Source organism: Camelina sativa, chromosome 11, assembly GCF_030686135.1.
Source record: "Camelina sativa cultivar CO46 ecotype springtype chromosome 11, ASM3068613v1".
Taxonomy (NCBI): Eukaryota; Viridiplantae; Streptophyta; class Magnoliopsida; order Brassicales; family Brassicaceae; genus Camelina; species Camelina sativa.
This window is the reverse complement of record NC_141890.1, coordinates 12,406,875-12,424,936: the sequence shown is the minus strand read 5'-3', so window position 1 is coordinate 12,424,936 and position 18,062 is coordinate 12,406,875. Positions and strand designations below refer to the sequence as shown.

General features: G+C 38.9%; 2 protein-coding genes, 1 non-coding gene and 1 pseudogene across 4 annotated transcripts; 2 read left to right on the top strand and 2 right to left on the bottom strand.

Annotated features, from left to right (window-relative positions):
• Positions 1-136: 136 nt before the first annotated feature.
• On the bottom strand, positions 137-4,045 carry LOC104723179 (protein HIGH CHLOROPHYLL FLUORESCENCE PHENOTYPE 173, chloroplastic). Of its 2 annotated transcripts, XM_010441507.3 has the most exons (17): positions 3,843-4,033; positions 3,452-3,685; positions 3,201-3,362; positions 3,063-3,113; positions 2,832-2,966; positions 2,708-2,731; positions 2,499-2,610; positions 2,293-2,418; positions 2,164-2,213; positions 1,920-2,078; positions 1,742-1,837; positions 1,551-1,666; positions 1,346-1,469; positions 1,144-1,257; positions 990-1,070; positions 755-895; positions 137-468 (listed from the first exon to the last, which is right to left on the bottom strand). In XM_010441507.3, exons 1-17 carry the CDS (start codon positions 3,906-3,908, stop codon positions 370-372), a joined length of 1,890 nt encoding a protein of 629 aa, XP_010439809.2. In that variant the 5' UTR covers positions 3,909-4,033; the 3' UTR covers positions 137-369. The 2 variants fall into 2 exon arrangements, with proteins under 2 accessions (XP_010439809.2, XP_010439808.2); XM_010441506.3 differs by lacking the exon at positions 137-468 and having other exon boundaries at positions 546-895; positions 3,843-4,045.
• Positions 4,046-4,119: 74 nt separating this feature from the next.
• Positions 4,120-4,191, bottom strand: TRNAG-UCC (transfer RNA glycine (anticodon UCC)). The gene has a single exon. It is a non-coding gene; the product is annotated as a tRNA-Gly (tRNA).
• A 1,660-nt stretch (positions 4,192-5,851) lies between these two features.
• On the top strand, positions 5,852-7,029 carry LOC147933895 (uncharacterized; annotated as a pseudogene).
• A 5,412-nt stretch (positions 7,030-12,441) lies between these two features.
• On the top strand, positions 12,442-17,157 carry LOC104723178 (protein STICHEL-like 3). The gene is made up of 6 exons (XM_010441504.3): positions 12,442-15,260; positions 15,344-15,563; positions 15,664-16,080; positions 16,162-16,684; positions 16,764-16,827; positions 16,917-17,157. Exons 1-6 carry the CDS (start codon positions 13,260-13,262, stop codon positions 17,016-17,018), a joined length of 3,327 nt encoding a protein of 1,108 aa, XP_010439806.2. The 5' UTR covers positions 12,442-13,259; the 3' UTR covers positions 17,019-17,157.
• The last annotated feature ends 905 nt before the right edge of the window (positions 17,158-18,062 follow it).

Sequence of the window (18,062 nt, the reverse complement as noted above, 5' to 3'; positions counted from 1 at the left end):
TTTAATTTGAAGTCTTAAAATTCTTTTGAGGTTTTTAGCACAATACACACATTTGTATGTGAAAGAGCTCAATGATTTGTCATTATGAAAATCCAAAAACGCATCTGTACATAAGAAAAGAAACAAAATAAAAAGAGAAGAAAAAGAAGAGAGACTCAAATGTTCTGTGCTCCTCTCCACTCATCCTCCATTATTTGCAAAAGAATCCATTATTTTGTCATTACCATAAAAGTCTCCATCCAGCTTTTTTTACCTCATGAAACCCTCCAATCAAAACTATTGGTATTTTGTTTTTAAAGAATGTCTTCATCTTCTTCATCCCCACCTCCATCCTCATCTGTTTTAACTCAGAACGTACCAAAACCTGTTTCAGACAAACTTCTTCACAAGTACAATGATGTGTCTGAGTTTCAGTTCGATTACCAGACAAGCGGAATCTGGTCTCCACCGTTTCAACGCAGTGCTTTTCTTACACCACAAGGCAAAATTCTCACGGACAAAGACATGGCAGAGAAATTTCAGAATCTTGTACAACCACCTCCACGGATCAAAAGGTACAATCTTTACTGTTGTCTTCAGTAATCTTTTTGTAAAATCTAATCTACAATGTACGGATCCGTATATATGGAATATACAAACAGGTTTCTACACGACTCTTTTTGTTGTTTTTATACTTTTCAAAAGACTTTTTTGATGACGGAGAAGAAACAAAAACAAAAAGTTACATCTTAAGTAGAGGAAACTTGGTTTAAACTGCAGCAGTGCTCTGTTCTAGAGCTTCTTTACCGGTGATTCCATCTTTCAGATTCTTGAAATACTCATTGTAGTCTTTCTCTGGTGGTGGATTCTCAGGATCTACCGTGAATGGCTCACTAAACGGAACTGTACTTTTAACCTAACAAAACAGCCCAATCGACAAAATTTAACATCTTGGAAGTAAAAAACTTCGAAAAATGTGAACTTGATTTTGTCATCTATTCTTTTAAAACCTCGAATGTCTTGTTTAGAGCAGATGGGCTTTCCAATGCAGCGATGCATATACGTGCAACTTCGTCTCTCGATACCTTCCCCTATATAATAAAGCCAAAGTTGGTTAAGTTAGTTAAAGAGTTTTGGTTTCGAGGGGAAGCAATATTGAAATACCGTAATGTTGTCTCCTTGTTCGAAAATGAGATCAGCTCCGGCAGGCTCTTCTGTTAAAGCACATGGCCGTACAATCGCAAACGGAATCCCGCTTTCGCGTATCAGATCCTCTCCCTATTCATCCAAAGAAAGAAGAGCTTTAACATCTTGTGATAGTGACTACTCCAATTTTCTGCAAAGAAGATAGTATAGAGTGACAAACCTTTAACTTGTAAGTGAGAATGAAATCAAGCTCCTTGTTTAATCTCACAGCCGGAGGTTGTTTGCTTAGATCCAAACCAGGTCTCTCTGGTCTGGTCACTCCCGCAGAGCCAACATGAACAAACCTGTAACCGTAAGTAACAAAATGCCAATTCAGCGTTTAGTGAAGATTTTGGTGTCTGAAGAGCAAGAAACTAAAATCAGACCTTGGAGTGACAGGTTCTTGGATATAAGCTCGAATGCTCGATAGAGGAAGCTCGAAAGGTCCTTCTTTGAAAGTCGGGTTAAGCTTACCGTCATACTCAAATTTACTAAACATAAGCTGAAAACAATAACACTGAATCAAACATTTAGAATGGAAAGTTTAAGAGGGTTGAGTGGGAAAAGTAAAACAAACCTGTAGTGACATGATACTGCTTGCATTAAAAGGCGGTGCATCTGTCACTGTACGTGCACGAAGTACAGGTCTTAAAGACGAGAAAGGTAAGCGTACCTACGATTTGAATTAACAGAAATATAATTGATCTACTTACAAAATTAGATCAAAAATAAATGAGAAGAGTGATTGCACTAACAGATTGCCATTGGCCTGGTGAAGTGTCGAAACTAGCGGTGTAACCAACAGTATCCCAATTTTGGCTTGTCCGGACGATTAGCTTATAACGGAGTCCATCACCTTTTAATCGTAGCTCTAGACCATCATAAGCAGAGAGATTCTCCGCCTCTGGAAAGTTCTATAAGAAATTTTTAAGAAAGACTCATGCTTCAGTGAGATTACGAAGGATAAGAGAGATTCTGACATTAAGTCGTACCCTTTACCTTGTTCCGGACACTCGTAAATCCGCCATTATTTGTTGTTGAAACAGTTCCTAACAAAACAAGTTATGTTTATATAAGTAAGACCCTACGAGAAGAAAAATGGCAAATAGAGTTGTTATATTATCAAACCTTTGAAAATCCCGGTAGGTCCACCGTTTTCACCAGCAGTTAGATCTACTAGAAAGTTGCTTTCGCTGACACCACCCATTACAACATCATCCAAGGCTCCCCAAGGTAGATCTTTAAATGTGTTATCTAAACAAAAACATCGGGAAAACATTATAAAATGGCCATAACAAGTTAAAAGCCTAATCAAGTGACGTGACTTAACTTACCTCCAACACCGAAAATAAGCTTTCCGTTCTCAAGTCCAACACCATCTCTAACAGCATTGATTAAGTTCTTCATTCCAATATATTCCACTAACTCAGGTGAGTCGCCTTTGATCTGTGCATCCCCAAAATCTAATGGTTTAGTGTTGTTGAACAATGAGCACTAAATTTCACAAACAAAAACTCAAAAGATGCTCTTTTAGTTCCAGTACCTCTGGCTCGAAGAACCTGACCCCCTGCATTTAAATCCCAAATTTTAAACAGGGTCAATACTCAAAGCTAGAATATAAAAAAACGCAGCTCTAAGAAAACTCTATTTCAGGAAAATTCAGCGACCTGATTGTATTTTTGTCTCTCAGGTGTATCTCCTTCCTTTGGACCAACAATACAAGAAACAGCATTGATCGCTTTCCTCACTCCTTTGAACTTTTCAGGAACCAGTGTATTCTCCTTTGTAATATCGGCAACAATCTAACAACATTGAAATATATGCAAATAGTTATCGCTGTTATAACCATAAAAGACACCAAGAAACAAAATGTTGAAAGTTTCTGTAAAATTTCTCACCAAGTCAATGTCAGGTCCTAACATCTTCCGAGCCTTTTCTTCATTTCTAACCTATGAAAATTCCCCACACAAGTTAAAGACTGTGACCACATTTTGAGAACAAAAGCATCGAGAAATCCATGGTAAAGGTTTAAGTACCAATGCTTTAACAGGCAACCCTCTCATCTTCAAGATATCAACAACCCTTCTTCCTACACCACCAGTAGCTCCAGCCACAAGTATGATTCCAGTAGTTTCCATTTCATTAACCGGTTCCTCCGTTGATCCGTTAGTCAGTTTCTCAAACACCGATGAAACAAACTTCACATGCAAGATACAATCAATTACCCCAAACGACTATATTACACCTCAACGAGAAATGAGAATCAATGAAACGCTCATATATATACCTTTAAAGGAGATGGTGGTCCGTTGAAGAAGTACAATGTTTTGACGAATCTACCAAAGTCCCAACCTTGAGAGCCTGATTTTGCAGTAACCCGATTTCTATATGACCTTAGATTGAGAGAATGTGAAACTTGTTGGTCACGAAGACGTCGGCTTCTATCATCAAGTTGAAGAAACGGTTTAGGAAGTGAAGTGTTGAACTTAGAGAGTTTAAAATCAACACTTGATGAAGAACCCTGCAAGAGATTACAGTATTAAATAGGAAATTCTTCGAATTTATCAAGAATTAGCAGACCCAGTTTCAGAAACCAAACGAATATAATAAGAACAGAGAACAGAGAACAACAGAGGACAGAGATAAAAAGAAAAAAAAAACGAGTTTTTTAAGTAAACCTGAAGGTTGATGATGGAAGGAGATAACGACGACGATGAGAGCTTGAGTGAAGACGAAACCTCCATTTTCTCAATTCTACAACACTCGAAAAATCTCAAAAGCGTCGGAGATTTTTGTGCTGTGAAATCGATAGAGAGAGATTTGTAGACCACACACGTGGGGAAGTCTCAAACTCAAACGTTTTGGGTTTTTCGGTTTACATAACCGGGTACGGTGGTGATACTGATTTAATTAAAACGGTATAGTCCGATGAAGTTTTAAAAGAAAAAAAAAGATTGCGTCTGCCGGGAGTCGAACCCGGGTCTATTGCTTGGAAGGCAATTATCCTAACCGTTGGACTACAGACGCTTTGTGGTTGAATCGAAACTATAACTTAAATATCGGATTCCTAGTAAAACAAACATAAGTTTAGAAACTTGTATTACCTGAAAACTATAGATATCCATTTTTTTTTTTCATATAATCACAGAAAAAGATAAATACAAAATTTTATTTGAAACTATTGAGCTATATGTAAGTACTATTCATAAGCCAATATCATACTAACAAGTAGTGATTTAGTAGTATGTAATGGAAATGTCTTTCTTTAGCTTCAGCTTTTGACTTTTGTTTTAGTCTAGTAACCTTTCTGGGACAATTAAAACTAGGCTTTTACCGAACAAACTACTGAGAAGCACATGTGGAGGAAACATTTTGTTCTGTGTTGTTTACTTTTGCTTAAAATTCAAGACTGGCACGTGGAAACTAGCAATGGGCCGCCGCAAAATAGCAACGGTGGGCACGTGATTTAGGTTTTAGGTTCGATACTGAGAATTTTTAGACATGGATGTTTGAAGATTCCATCTGGAATTTGTATAGTAAGTAGTTCATCAGATTCATATGACTATAAAAAATATTCATTACTGATTGTTACCATGATCTTATTTTTCACATATTTATTCTTTTGATTTTTTGTTACGATTTTAAATGGTTTTGAATAAGGATGAGTTTCTATCTCGATATTCCAAAAATAGCTTCCTCCACCAATGGATAATTGAATATTACATTAGCTTCAGGAATTTGACATTTTGTCACTGTAGTTTGAATAAATTTATAAGAAATACAAAAGGTTATATAGCTATAGCTAGGAGCAGTAAGTTACATGAGTCTATAGATAAAATATTCTTTTCCACTCCACTCTTACAAGTTCCAAGTGTTAGATAAAGCTTCAGTTTGGGCTCGGGAATCAAAATACTTTCCAAAATAGAACTTTAATTTAATGTGTCATGAGTCTATCAAAAATATGTGGATTCACTTTAGTTAGTTCATTGAATTTTGCAACTACAAAAGACCTCGTTTTTAGGTGCATTCCATCCCTTAATTATTAAGAGAATACAGTAGATACTGAATAACCTATAACTTAAAAAGAATTAAGAAAATTAACCTTTGACTACATAGTTTTTATTTGGTACAGAATTTTTGTCAGTGTTTGGTCTATTAAGCGAAAACTATTTAGGAATCGAGGAGTAGTACTTGTTTCATTTTATATATTCCTAATTTGTCTCCATTTATTTTGTCAACGTTTCCATATGTTCTTTTTCTTTTTTTGGTATAGATAATTAGTGAAGTAAGTAGATAACAATATATTTGACCCCAAAACAATATGAAGATAATATATTTAACGCAGAAACATGAAAACAGCATAATCCTTGTTTATAAGATATGAATCACTTAACCAAATTGATGCAATATGCTGTTAAATCATCATGATCGTTGTACTTAAAGTTGAAAAAAAAAAATTCTTGTTCACGAGCCGTGCCGATTCTCAACCTTTTTTCCAAAGTAGTTGATAAATTTAAATCATCCACACTAGCTCCACCCATCTCTTTCTATATATACACAACAACTATTAATATATGCAACCAAAAATAACGTGAATAACGTTATTGATAGATATTAGAATATTGTGTAATTAATTCTGATTGATACGATCCTTCTGTATCAAGTATAATTTATGTAATTACGCTATACAACTCTGTATATATTTTGCTAATAGTAATACTGAATCCTTCAAGGGAATTCATCAACTTACATGGTATCATAGCCTCTCTACTCCTGATTTTTTTCCTCTTCTTTTCTTCTCTTTTTCTTCGTTAGTTCGATCTCTCCTTTCTCTTCCTCTCCTCATGGCTGCTCCCGTTAATAACGAGCGTGCTTTTCGTGTCACCAACATCAAATCTCACATTCCTCTGATTTTGGATCTTGATAACCACAACTATGATGCATGGCGTGAACTTTTCCTCACTCATTGTCTCACCTTTGATGTGTCTGGCCACATCGATGGTACCTCTCTTCCCACTGGTCATGCTGATGTTGCTTGGCAGAAGCGTGACGGCTTGGTCAAACTTTGGCTTTATGGCACCTTGGCTCCTCAACTCTTCTGCAGCTCTTTCAAAACTGGTGGTTATGCCCGGGACATCTGGCTTCGCATCGAGAACCAATTCCGCAACAACAAGGAGGCGCGGGCGATTCAACTTGATAACGATCTTCGCACCCTCGAAATCGGCGACCAATCCATTCAGGAATACTGTCAAAAACTAAAGTCGTTCTCCGATCGTCTTGAGAACGTTGATGCCCCAGTCTCCGATCGCAACCTGGTTATGTACCTTCTCAATTGATTGAATGGCAAATTTGACAATATCATCAATCTCATCAAACACAAAGATCCGTTTCCCAGTTTCTCCACGGACAAATTCATGCTTGAGTTAGAAGAATCTCGTCTCCAGAAGTTACATAAACCAATGGCTTCAAACACCGACCATGCTTCATCTCCCTCCGCTCTCACCGTCACCACTCGACCGGACAACCACTACCCTCCGCACAGCCGCGGTTCTTGCCGCCAACACAACAACCAATCTCGCGGTCGTCACAACAACTCTTTTCGACCTTGTTATCCTAATTGGGCCCCCAATTTCTGGCCCGACTCATATCAGCAGTGGCCAAATCAGCCCATGCCATGGTCTCTTCCTCTGCAGAACCGTGGTCTCCTTGGTTCCCGCCCTGCTTTCCCTCATCCTCAGCAGGCTCTTCTCACCGCACCATAGCCGACTACTGACTTTTCTCACGCCTTCAACACCATGACGCTGCCTGATCCCTCCGCTGCTGACTGGTACATGGACACAGGCGCAACTGCTCACTTAGCCGCCTCAGAAGGTATGATTCCCTCCGCTCTTAATTCTAACACCAAACACTCTATCATTGTTGGAAACAGATCCTCTATCCCTGTCACTTCCTATGGTTCTTCCTTCCTTCCCTCTTTGTTCTCGTCCCCTCTCCCTCAAACAAATTCTTGTCACTCCTCAAATTGTCAAAAATCTTGTGTCTGTTTGTAAATTCACGACTGACAATTGGTGTTCGGTTGAATTTGATCTTTTTGGTTTTTCTGTGAAGGATCTCCAGACACGCCAAATCCTGCTCCGCAGCAACAGCTCCAGTGAACTCTATCCCATCACACCTTCCTCACCTCCCTCTTCGTCAACTTCATTTGCCTTCCTTGCTTCACCGGATCTCTGGCACAAACGTCTCGGACACACAAATAATGCCACTCTTCACTCTATTATTTCTTCTAATTCTGTTTCTTGTAATAAAGACAACCTCTCACAGTCTTGTACGGCTTGTCATTTGGGAAAAGCAATAAAACTTCCTTTTCAAACATCAGATACATCAGTTTCTCATGTCTTTGATTTAATCCACTATGATGTTTGGACATCCCCTCTCTCCAGCATCAGTGGCATTTGTTACTATGTTTTGTTCCTTGATCACCACTCTCATTTTTTATGGGTTTATCCTGTTCCTCTCAAGGGCGATGTATTCTCCAAATTTTTCCATTTTACTCAGTTCATTAAAACACAATTCGGAGCCACCATTAAATCCTTCCAGTGTGACAATGGTGGTGAGTACAACAACTCTGATTTTCACAACTATTTTGACACTCATGGCATAAAAGTCCGTTTTTCTTGCCCTCATACCTCTCAACAAAATGGCAAGTCCGAACGTATGATTCGTACTATCAACAACATGATTCATGCTCTTCTCTTTCAAGCTCATCTCTCTCCTACTTATTGGGTTGAAGTTCTTCATGTCTCTGTCCATCTTCTCAACATTCTTCCTTCCTCTGCCATTAACAACCAAACCCCCTTCTCTATCCTCTTTCACAAACCACCGTCATACGACCATTTACGTGTTTTTGGGTGCCTTTGTTTTCCCAGTCTGAACCACTTCAATCTCCATAAACTGTCACCTCGCTCAACACCATGTCTCTTTCTCGGCTATCCTTCTCAACACCGTGGCTACCGTTGTCGTGACCTCAAGACAAACAAAATTATCATCTCTCGCCACGTTCTGTTTGATGAAACTATTTTTCCAGCCGCAGAAAAGCATCCTCCACCTCAGCTCTATCACTTTCTTGACATTCCTGATGAACCATCTCCAGTTTTCCTTGACATACTTCAAACCACCCCAAACACTCCAACACATACCCAACCTGAACCGCATGTCGTCGCTGTTCCACCTGCTCCCTCTGGTCACTCCATGACTACGAGAAGCAAACGTGGCATCCATAAGCCTCGACAGGTCCTCTCGCTTCTTACCTCTGTTTCCCCACTCCCAAACAACCATCTAAAAGCTCTTTCTGATCCTAATTGGAATCCTGAAATGACAACTGAGTATGGTGCTATGATTAAGACTCAGACATGAGATCTGGTTCCTCGACCTAAAGACACCAACATTGTTCGCTCTATGTGGCTATTCAAAAACAAATATGATGCAGGTGGGTCTCTCTCACGTCACAAGGCTCGCTTGGTGGCTAATGGCAAATCACAGGAAGCTGGAATAGATTTTGATGAAACATTCAGTCCTGTTGTCAAACCAGCCACCATAAGAACTGTTCTTGATGTTAGTCTTGCCCGCGACTGGCCTATCCATCTGCTCGATGTTCAAAATGCATTTCTACACGGTGACCTTGATGAGACGGTATATATGCATCAGCCTCCTGGTTTTGTCGACCCCCAACATCCTGACTATGTCTGCAAGCTTCATAAAGCTATATACGGCCTTAAACAGGCCCCTAGAGCATGGAATGCCCAGTTTGCAAACTTTCTTCACACTCTTGGCTTTCACACTTGCAAATCTGATACGTCTTTATTTGTTTGTCGCAAAGGCTCACAACAAGCTTATCTTCTCCTCTATGTGGATGACATAATACTCACGGCTTCGAATCACTCCTTTCTTCAGTCGATCATCACCTCTCTCAAAACAGAGTTCCCCATGACACATACAGGCCAATTAAGTTACTTCCTTGGCATTAAAGCTGAGTTCAGAACTCACGGTCTCTTTCTCAGTCAGGCTGCTTATGCACAAGACATTATCGATCGGGTTGGCATGACTCACTGCAACCCTTGTGCAACTCCCGTTGACGCGAACTCCAAGCTCTCCGCAGACGTTGGTGAACTGATCTATGATCCAACCTATTATCGGAGTTTGGCAGGCGCGTTGCAGTACCTCACATTCACTCACCCAGAAATCTCCTACGCTGTCCAACAAATCTGTTTATTCATGCATTCTCCACGCCAACCTCATCTTCAAGCTCTTAAGCGCATAATTCGCTACATCCAAGGCACGAAAACTCACGGTTTACAATTACTCAAAGGCCGCATTGATTCACTCACAGCTTACTCCAATTCTGATTGGGCAGGGTGCCCAAACTCCCGTCGTTCTACTTCTGGATACTGTGTATATCTTGGCGCCAACTTGATCTCTTGGTCCTCCAAACGCCAGCCTACCGTCTCACGCTCCAGTGCAGAGTCTGAATACAAAGGTGTTGCCAATACCGTCGCTGAACTCTGTTGGATATGCAATCTGCTTCTTGAAATCGGATGCCCCATTACGAAAGCTTCCATAGTCTACTGTGATAACGTGAGCGCTGTCTACCTCTCTAGCAATCCTGTCAAGCATCAACGGACCAAACACATTGAAATCGACATCCACTTTGTTCGAGAGAAGGTCGCCATGGGACAGGTTAAAGTTCTTCATGTACCATTCTCTCTTCAATTTGCAGATATCTTCACCAAAGGTCTCCCAACCATCCTGTTCAACGATTTCCGATCCAGTTTAACCGTCTGCAAGCCCAACGCTTTCACTGAGGAAGGGTGATAGATATTAGAATATTGTGTAATTAATTCTGATTGATATGATCCTCTTGTAACAAGTATAATCCCTGTAATTACGCTACACAACTTTGTATATATTTTGCTAATGGTAATACATAATCCCTCAAGATAATTCATCAACTTACAGTTATAACAAATTATAAAGAAGAGTCCAATAGATATATGACTTTTTTTTACCCATGTATATAAAATCTATTAGCTGCGATAAAACATAAATTTTGTTTTTCTGGGACCAGTCTAATGTTTGTCTAATGTTTCGCTTAAATTATGATTTTGGTCCAAAAAAAATGTAAGGTTAGGTATTAAGTTCTTCAACTAGGCCATGAAAAGTGAAAGCAAAGATACACACACAAAAAAGTTCTGACTAGATGATGTGTCAATAAGAAGAGATATTTAGATATAATATAGTTTGACCATTATGAATTATCTATATGTCGCAGTTAAAAGCATTCTAATTCTACGTACCGAACTTAAGTACTACAGTATATATAGATCGATTCAACATATAAAAAAATTCAGGTGCCTAAATTTAAATTCGTGTTACCGTGTATATACATATATGTTGTATATAGGCAGCATAGGTTGCACGTAGACACATGAATCCATGTTGATATGTTTTTATTGTATTAGTGAAAGAAATGTCTCATGATATGAGTCTCGCAAAAGACACGTGATCTCGCCTTCCTTCGACAGACTATATTACTAATTTCCAATACCCAAATCGGTGGTCCATCATGCTTTGCTACTCCATACGTACCCTCTTTCCCCCCATTTATTATTTTTATCCGAATCCTATGCCTTCTTCACTTGTGTTGTACTAATTACTAACATTTAATATCTTTTGACAATGTTAGTTAGTAAAAGTTATACGATATATCGCAGTTATGATCAGTCATATACTATCAGTCAGTGACGGATCCAGGACGATAATTTACATGGGGCATGAATGGATACTTACCTTAAGATTTTTTTTTAGCAATATTAATTGAAGGCCAAAACATAAAAATGATAAACAAATTGTAGATAAGAGGAATTGAACCCTCTTCCATTAGGACAGCATGTGGCACTTCTTACCAAATGTGCTAAGTTAACATATACAAAAGAGGTCAAACTGAAGAGTTATTAACAATGAGTGTGGGGCACGTGCCCCATCTCCTTTACACCTAGATCCGCCCCTGCTATCAGTCTATCAACTATCATATGAACTCTCCATGATATATTACATTTTCCTCGTTTTTATCCCATAGTAATAACAAAAGCAACTTGATATATAAATTTAGTGATCATACTATTTTTTTTTGTTTTGTAATGATCAATCTCAGTCTCAAACTCTCAATGTGCGCACGTGATCGGACGTTGACCGCAATAGTTATCCCCCGGATGCTTTTTTGTTTTCGTTTTGTCGTATCCTATTTCTTGCCTAATTGCAGTTTTGGCAATAAAACACACACTAAGTACATATTTTGATAATGGAACTATGGAATCTTACTTGAGATAGAAACCATTTCAATATAGTTTATATATAACGCATACGACTTTCTTTTGTTTTCCGTCCATTTAGAAAATAAATTTTAGTCCGTGACGACTTACGTAGATACTATTCATCTCGATCATTTAATGATTGGTAACAGTGATTCTATTTAGAATTGATGAGACATATCCATGTTGAATAGTTGCAAGTAGAAACCTTAACTTAAACAAAGGAGGATATAAATCAAAGAGCTTCTACAAATATCCATGATGGTTAAGAAGGAAAAAGAATATGATTAGTACTTTGGATTGTTACTGTTTTATGAGTAGATAGATTTGGCTAGCTTGAGTGGACATCTCTTAATCCTTTTACCATATTTTATGAGTAAATAAAAATGAATCATTAATGTAGTAAGAATGTAAACTTTTGTCATTGAATTGAGGATTAATGTAAGAATATTTTTAATGGATTCTAACGGTAGAATCCACCAATGACCCAATCATATTACCAAGGAAAAATAGTTGTATTGTTATTTTGATGACTAGAAAGATTTGACTAGCTTGAGTGGACACCTCTCCTTTAACTTTATTTCATTAGAAAACAAACATATTACACATTATTATTAACCCAAATAATGTCATCTAATAAAGTATTTTTGTCATTAGATGAAGTTCTTAAAATTGTTGTACATTTAAAATGTATTTTTCCAAGCTTTCAAATGACCCAATCATATTAGGGACAAAAAAAGCAACAAAAATGAAAAAAAAAACAAGAATAAGAAAAATAAATGCCAATTTCGACTATTTTTTATAAAAAACCCGTAACAAAGATTAACAAAAAACCAAGCCGTAACTTTTTTAATTCAGCAAAAAAAGAAGAGAAAAGGACATAATTTAATCTTTGCATGCTTCTCCTACAAACGGACACACACTTCTTTATTGTTCATATTATATGCCTCTGTGTTCGTGTCTGTAAACAGATCTGTCCCCTCCCCTCCCCTCCTTTTTAAGTTCTCTCTCTCTTTCACTAGAAACATAAAAAAGAACAACAAAAGCCTCTACCCGAAAGGGAGGTGTTTACTACTCTCTGCCAAAAGCCATCGTTTTCTCCACAAATCAAAAACCCCCATTAGTTTTCCTCTGAATCCTGCATGTGAAAGTTTGGTGAAGAAATGAGGAGAGATCTGTGATTCCTTTTAAAACGCTGCCGTTTTCTTTTGCTTTTTTTTCTCTTTCTCTTGGTTTCTGTTTGATTCTGTGGCTGATGAGGTCACTAACAACAACGACAATCCCCACTTGCCTCTCTCTTTTATTTTTTTCACTCTCATCAATTTCTTCTATCTCCCTCTCTCTCATCTTTAATGAGAATACAAAGTTTTCTCATCTTTAGTGTACAAGAACCAGAAATTTTGATGCTTTAGCTTCCTCCCTTGACTTTGTTTGTAACAGACTAACAGAGCAGAGCTCCAAAGTTTCCATTTTTAACTCTTTTCCCCATTTGGGTTTTATTTTCTCAATTTCACTAATTTAGTTCGATTTGGGAACTTCTCTCTTTGTAGTGGGTTTGTGAGAGATTTTGCAATCTTTTTGTGGAATTCAAAGCTAATTGCCATAGTTTGTTCCCAACAAAATCACTTCAAATTTGGTAACTTGCGAAGATTTGGTTTTTAAAAAATGAGATACAATTCGATTTGGTTCTTGTGCAAGATTCCGAGGAGGAAAGAGACAAAGCTCTGATAAATGACGACGACTACTACTACTACTACGACAAGGGTTGCTTCTTCTTCTTCAACTCGGAATCGAATTCTCAAAGATGCAAATGGAGACATCGGTGAGCATCTCCGTAACCACATCCATTTAACCAACTGTATTCACTTGAAGAACCATATGCATAAGCAGAGTCCTGTTTTAACTAACCGTGCCTTAATGAGAGACCTCATTGTTCTCCAAAGGTCACGCTCTCTTAGAGATCCTTCTGCTAGCCCTCCTGCTTGGAGCACTCCTCCTTCCGTTGTTGATTTGCTTCCGAAGAAAGGAGATCATGTTGAAGGAGGAAGAAGGTCTGTTGATCATAAGAAGTCTGGTCGTAGGCTCTCTGCTTTGAGCGGTTCTTCACCTGTTGTTAATTTTGGTACATCTAAAGTGACTCCTTCTGATGAGAGGTCGGGTCCTGTTATTAGTGGTGAAAGGGACAGTGGTAGGAGAGTTAAGAGAGAGGAATCTAGTAGGAAAAGTTATAGAATTGGGGATGAGGCTATTTCTCATGGTGTTGCTTCAGTTAATTCGGGATCAAAAGCTAGTAGGAGGCTTAGCAGGGTTAATGATGCTATGGTTAAGACATTATCTGATCAGCTTAATGAGGTTGTTGTAGGTGATAGTGATGATGTGGTTTCATCTAATGTTCGTCCACGGGTTAGGTATGGAGTTGGAGGAGGTGGTAATACTCGGGGATGTACGGGTGGAATGAGTCGGCCTAAAAGGCGTAAATTTAGAGGGACGAGGAGAGTTCGAGGTAAGAGTAGAGATACTGGTGGTGGTGGTGGTAAGAGTGAGATGTCCGTTGCTTCTAATACATTGCCTCAAGGTGAGAAGCATGAGGTAGAAAAAGAAGGATTTGGGGAACAGAACATGACTAAGGCTTGTGGGATTCCGTTTAACTGGTCGAGAATTCATCACCGAGGGAAAACTTTTCTTGATAAGGCGGGTAGGAGTTTGTCTTGTGGTATGTCTGATTCAAGAGGAAGGAAAGGTGAAACCAATGAGAGAAATGGTTCTGATATGATGATGATACAATCTGATGATGACTCAAGCTCCTTTATCCACTCTGATGGTGAAGCACTTCCTTTACTAGTTGATAGTGCAGAGAATGAAGGTTGGGTGCATGATTACTCAGGGGAGCTAGGGATTTTTGCAGACAATCTTCTCAAGAACGAAGATGATTCTGACCTTGCTTCAGAAGGAAGGTCAGGGGAGAAAAAACACAAAAAGAAGAGTCATATAAATGCTCGGCATCGACATCAGCAACAGCATCAGAGTCTTACGGAGAAATACACGCCTAAAACGTTCCGGGATCTCCTGGGGCAGAATCTGGTGGTACAAGCTCTTTCTAATGCAGTTGCTAGACGAAAGCTTGGACTTTTGTATGTCTTCCATGGTCCAAATGGAACTGGAAAGACCTCTTGCGCTAGGATATTTGCTAGGGCTTTGAACTGTCATTCCATGGAACAGCCAAAGCCTTGTGGCGCTTGCAGTTCTTGTGTTTCACATGATATGGGTAAAAGCTGGAACATTCGTGAAGTGGGTCCTGTTGGGAACTATGACTTTGAGAACATCATGGATTTACTTGATGGTGGTAATGTGATGGTTTCATCTCAGTCACCTCGGGTGTTCATATTTGATGATTGTGATACATTGTCATCTGATTGTTGGAATGCATTGTCCAAAGTGGTGGACCGAGCAGCGCCGCGCCGTGTAGTCTTTATCCTCGTGTGTTCGAGTCTTGATGTTTTGCCTCATGTGATCATATCGAGATGTCAGAAATTCTTTTTCCCGAAACTGAAGGATGCGGATATAGTTTACTCGTTGCAATGGATTGCATCAAAAGAAGAGATTGAAATAGATAAAGATGCATTGAAGCTTATTGCTTCGAGATCAGATGGTTCATTAAGAGATGCTGAGATGACTCTTGAACAGCTGAGTTTGTTAGGACAGAGGATCTCTGTTCCTTTAGTTCAGGAACTGGTAAGCACTGCTCTGTCTCACCGGTATAACAACTGGAAGTTGGAAAGTTCTCTTAACTGAAATTTCTCTTTTAATCTTTTCAGGTTGGGCTTGTTTCTGATGAGAAATTAGTGGATCTTCTTGATTTAGCTTTATCTGCAGATACTGTAAATACTGTGAAGAATCTGAGAACTATAATGGAAACAAGTGTAGAACCATTGGCTTTAATGTCTCAGCTTGCAACGGTCATAACAGATATTCTTGCTGGTAGTTACGATTTCACTAAAGATCGGCACAAAAGAAAGTTTTTCCGGCGACAACCATGTGAGTTTCTACATTCTCCAACCTACCTTAACATATTACAATAGCTTTGTTTATGGTCATTTGTTCTAATCCAACTTTTGGTTTTGTTCACCATTTATAGTACCTAAAGAAGATATGGAGAAACTGAGACAGGCCCTTAAGACGTTATCCGAGGCAGAGAAACAGCTGAGAGTATCAAACGATAAACTGACTTGGCTCACAGCTGCGTTGCTCCAACTAGCTCCTGATCAGAACTATCTGCTTCAACGTTCGTCCACTGCAGATACTAGCTTTAACCGTAGCCCATTACCGCTAGAGAACAATGGAGGCAGAGATAGCTCAGATCACCATCTGGATCCTTCTAGTGATCCAGCAGGTGGAAGAAGTTCTGGTTTGGACAGAAGAAGAGGTGATAGTAGAAAAAACCGACCTGCTGTTGAAGAAATTTGGTTAGAAGTTATCGAGAAGCTTCGAGTTAATGGTTTGAGAGAGTTTCTTTATAAAGAAGGAAGGATTGTCTCTCTTAGCCTTGGATCAGGTAATGCATTTCGTATTTTGATTAGATGTTCAAAAAAAATTGGAAGCTAAATGTTTTTGATTTTTGTGTGTGTTATGGCAGCTCCTACTGTGCATCTAATGTTCAGCTCGCCGTTAACCAAATCCACGGCTGAGAAATTTCGTGGCCATATTATGCAAGCATTTGAGGAGGTTCTTGAGTGTCCAATCACTATAGAGATCCGATGCGAGACAAAGAAAGATCCTAGAAACAATGGGCATCATCATCATCATCCTCACCCACCTGTGAAAGACAAAAGCTTGCCACAATCTTTAGCACTCATTGGCCACGATTACAACATTGATGGAAGTGGAAGAAGTGAGATAGTTGAAGTTACTGAATCTAATGGACAAAGACGACAACAACAACAGAAGCAACAGGAAGAAGAGAGGACAGAGCGAGTTGGTTCTTCTGCATTAGCCCGAGCTAGAAGGAAACATTTGGAAGCAAGCCAGAGTCAAAGCATTGTGAGAGGTAAGGTTTCGTTGGCTCATGTGATCCAGCAAGCTGACGGATGCTCACTCCAAAACGGTTGGTCTAAACGTAAGGCCGTGTCTATAGCCGAGAAGCTGGAACAAGAGAATCTGTAAGAATCTCTAAACACTCAAATCGAACATCCTATAGATAGATCAAGTAAATTTGTTGACTCTTTCTATTTCTTACAGGAGACTTGAACCAAGATCAAGAAGCTTGTTATGCTGGAAAACCTCAAGAGGCACACGTCGCAAGGTAAACAACAAAACCCTCTCTATCTTAAGTAAAAATCAAAACCTTTTGGTTATCGGTAATTGAAAAAATGGAAACTTTGTAAATGATAGGCCACGAGGTTGAAGGTGAGAACAAGAAGGGCAAGACCACATTCGTTATTGAAGCTCGTGTCATGCGGAAAATGTTTGTCGACTAGATCTCCAACTAGATGAAAAAAAAAAGCGTTTGTTCTTTGATCGGTTCATACGCAGATTTTATTGTAATCATCACAAATCAGTGTAGCTTCTTTGCAATTTATAATGTTTATCGATATGTTCTTACCACAAAATAATAAATGAATTAGTTTTAACTGTTAGAACCATTCATTACAGGCTTACAGCTTATTTGCATTGCATCAAGAACTGCGTTATGTAAACCACAAACGCTAACGCATCAAGAAGTGCGTTTACACAATGAACACAAGCTACGGATCTTGTGTGTCAATTATCAAGATCTCAATAATGCTGGAAAAGTTTAAATCGTTAAAAGCCAAAAACATGTTTTGTCTTGTAAAATCGATGAACAAAGGCAAAGCACTTCAAGTCTTCTTCAATCACATTTGATTATTTGAGAAGGACGGTAAATGAAAGTTTTGCAACAAGGAGATGATATTTGATCCATCTGGTTCAGTGGACATCTTCCAATTGCTTAAAAGGTTGTCGATATCTTCCAAAAGCTTAAGGCCAGTTTGCAAATTTTCAATATTGGGTTTGTTCGTTTTGCTGCCGTAGGTACCTGTGGCTGCGGCAGACGCAGGTATAATTGTTCGTTTGTTTTTTGCAGGTACCTGCGTCATGACGCTGCGGCAACTGCGTCTAACATTTTTAAACGTTAGTTTCGATTTAGCGGTTAAAAACGTAAACGCAGTCGCTGCCGCTGCCGCAACCGCAACTGCCTGTGTCAACCAACGAACAAGCCCATTATAAGTCTCCTGCGAATATATTATTAAACAATAAGAATTTCAAAATGGTTAATGATATGATTAACTTAACTAATTAAGTTAAGTTAAAGCAAGAGACCAAAAAAAACTCACCCAGCTATAACTAAGGTTCCGAAGGTAAGGAATCATGTGGCATGAATATCTCTCAGCCTTAGCAAGTAACGTTCGACAATCTTGTCCAAAAGTTGAGGTTGGCCTCTCACGAAATCAATGCGTGCAAATTGCAATTTTTGTCCATGCTCAAATTTTCTAAAGCCCTATATACGTTACGTTACGT

Excerpts from the sequence above, each read along its gene's own strand:
- LOC104723179 (XM_010441507.3), bottom strand. The coding sequence starts at position 3,908 with ATGGAGGTTTCGTCTTCACTCAAGCTCTCATCGTCGTCGTTATCTCCT. Across the intron at positions 896-989 it reads CTCTAAACAAGACATTCGAG|GTTAAAAGTACAGTTCCGTT; the intron begins GTTTTAAAAGAA and ends CTGTTTTGTTAG. Across the intron at positions 469-754 it reads TAGAACAGAGCACTGCTGCA|AAAAGCACTGCGTTGAAACG; the intron begins GTTTAAACCAAG and ends TTGTGGTGTAAG.
- LOC104723178 (XM_010441504.3), top strand. The coding sequence starts at position 13,260 with ATGACGACGACTACTACTACTACTACGACAAGGGTTGCTTCTTCTTCT. Across the intron at positions 15,564-15,663 it reads GTTTTTCCGGCGACAACCAT|TACCTAAAGAAGATATGGAG; the intron begins GTGAGTTTCTAC and ends CACCATTTATAG. Across the intron at positions 16,828-16,916 it reads CAAGAGGCACACGTCGCAAG|GCCACGAGGTTGAAGGTGAG; the intron begins GTAAACAACAAA and ends TGTAAATGATAG.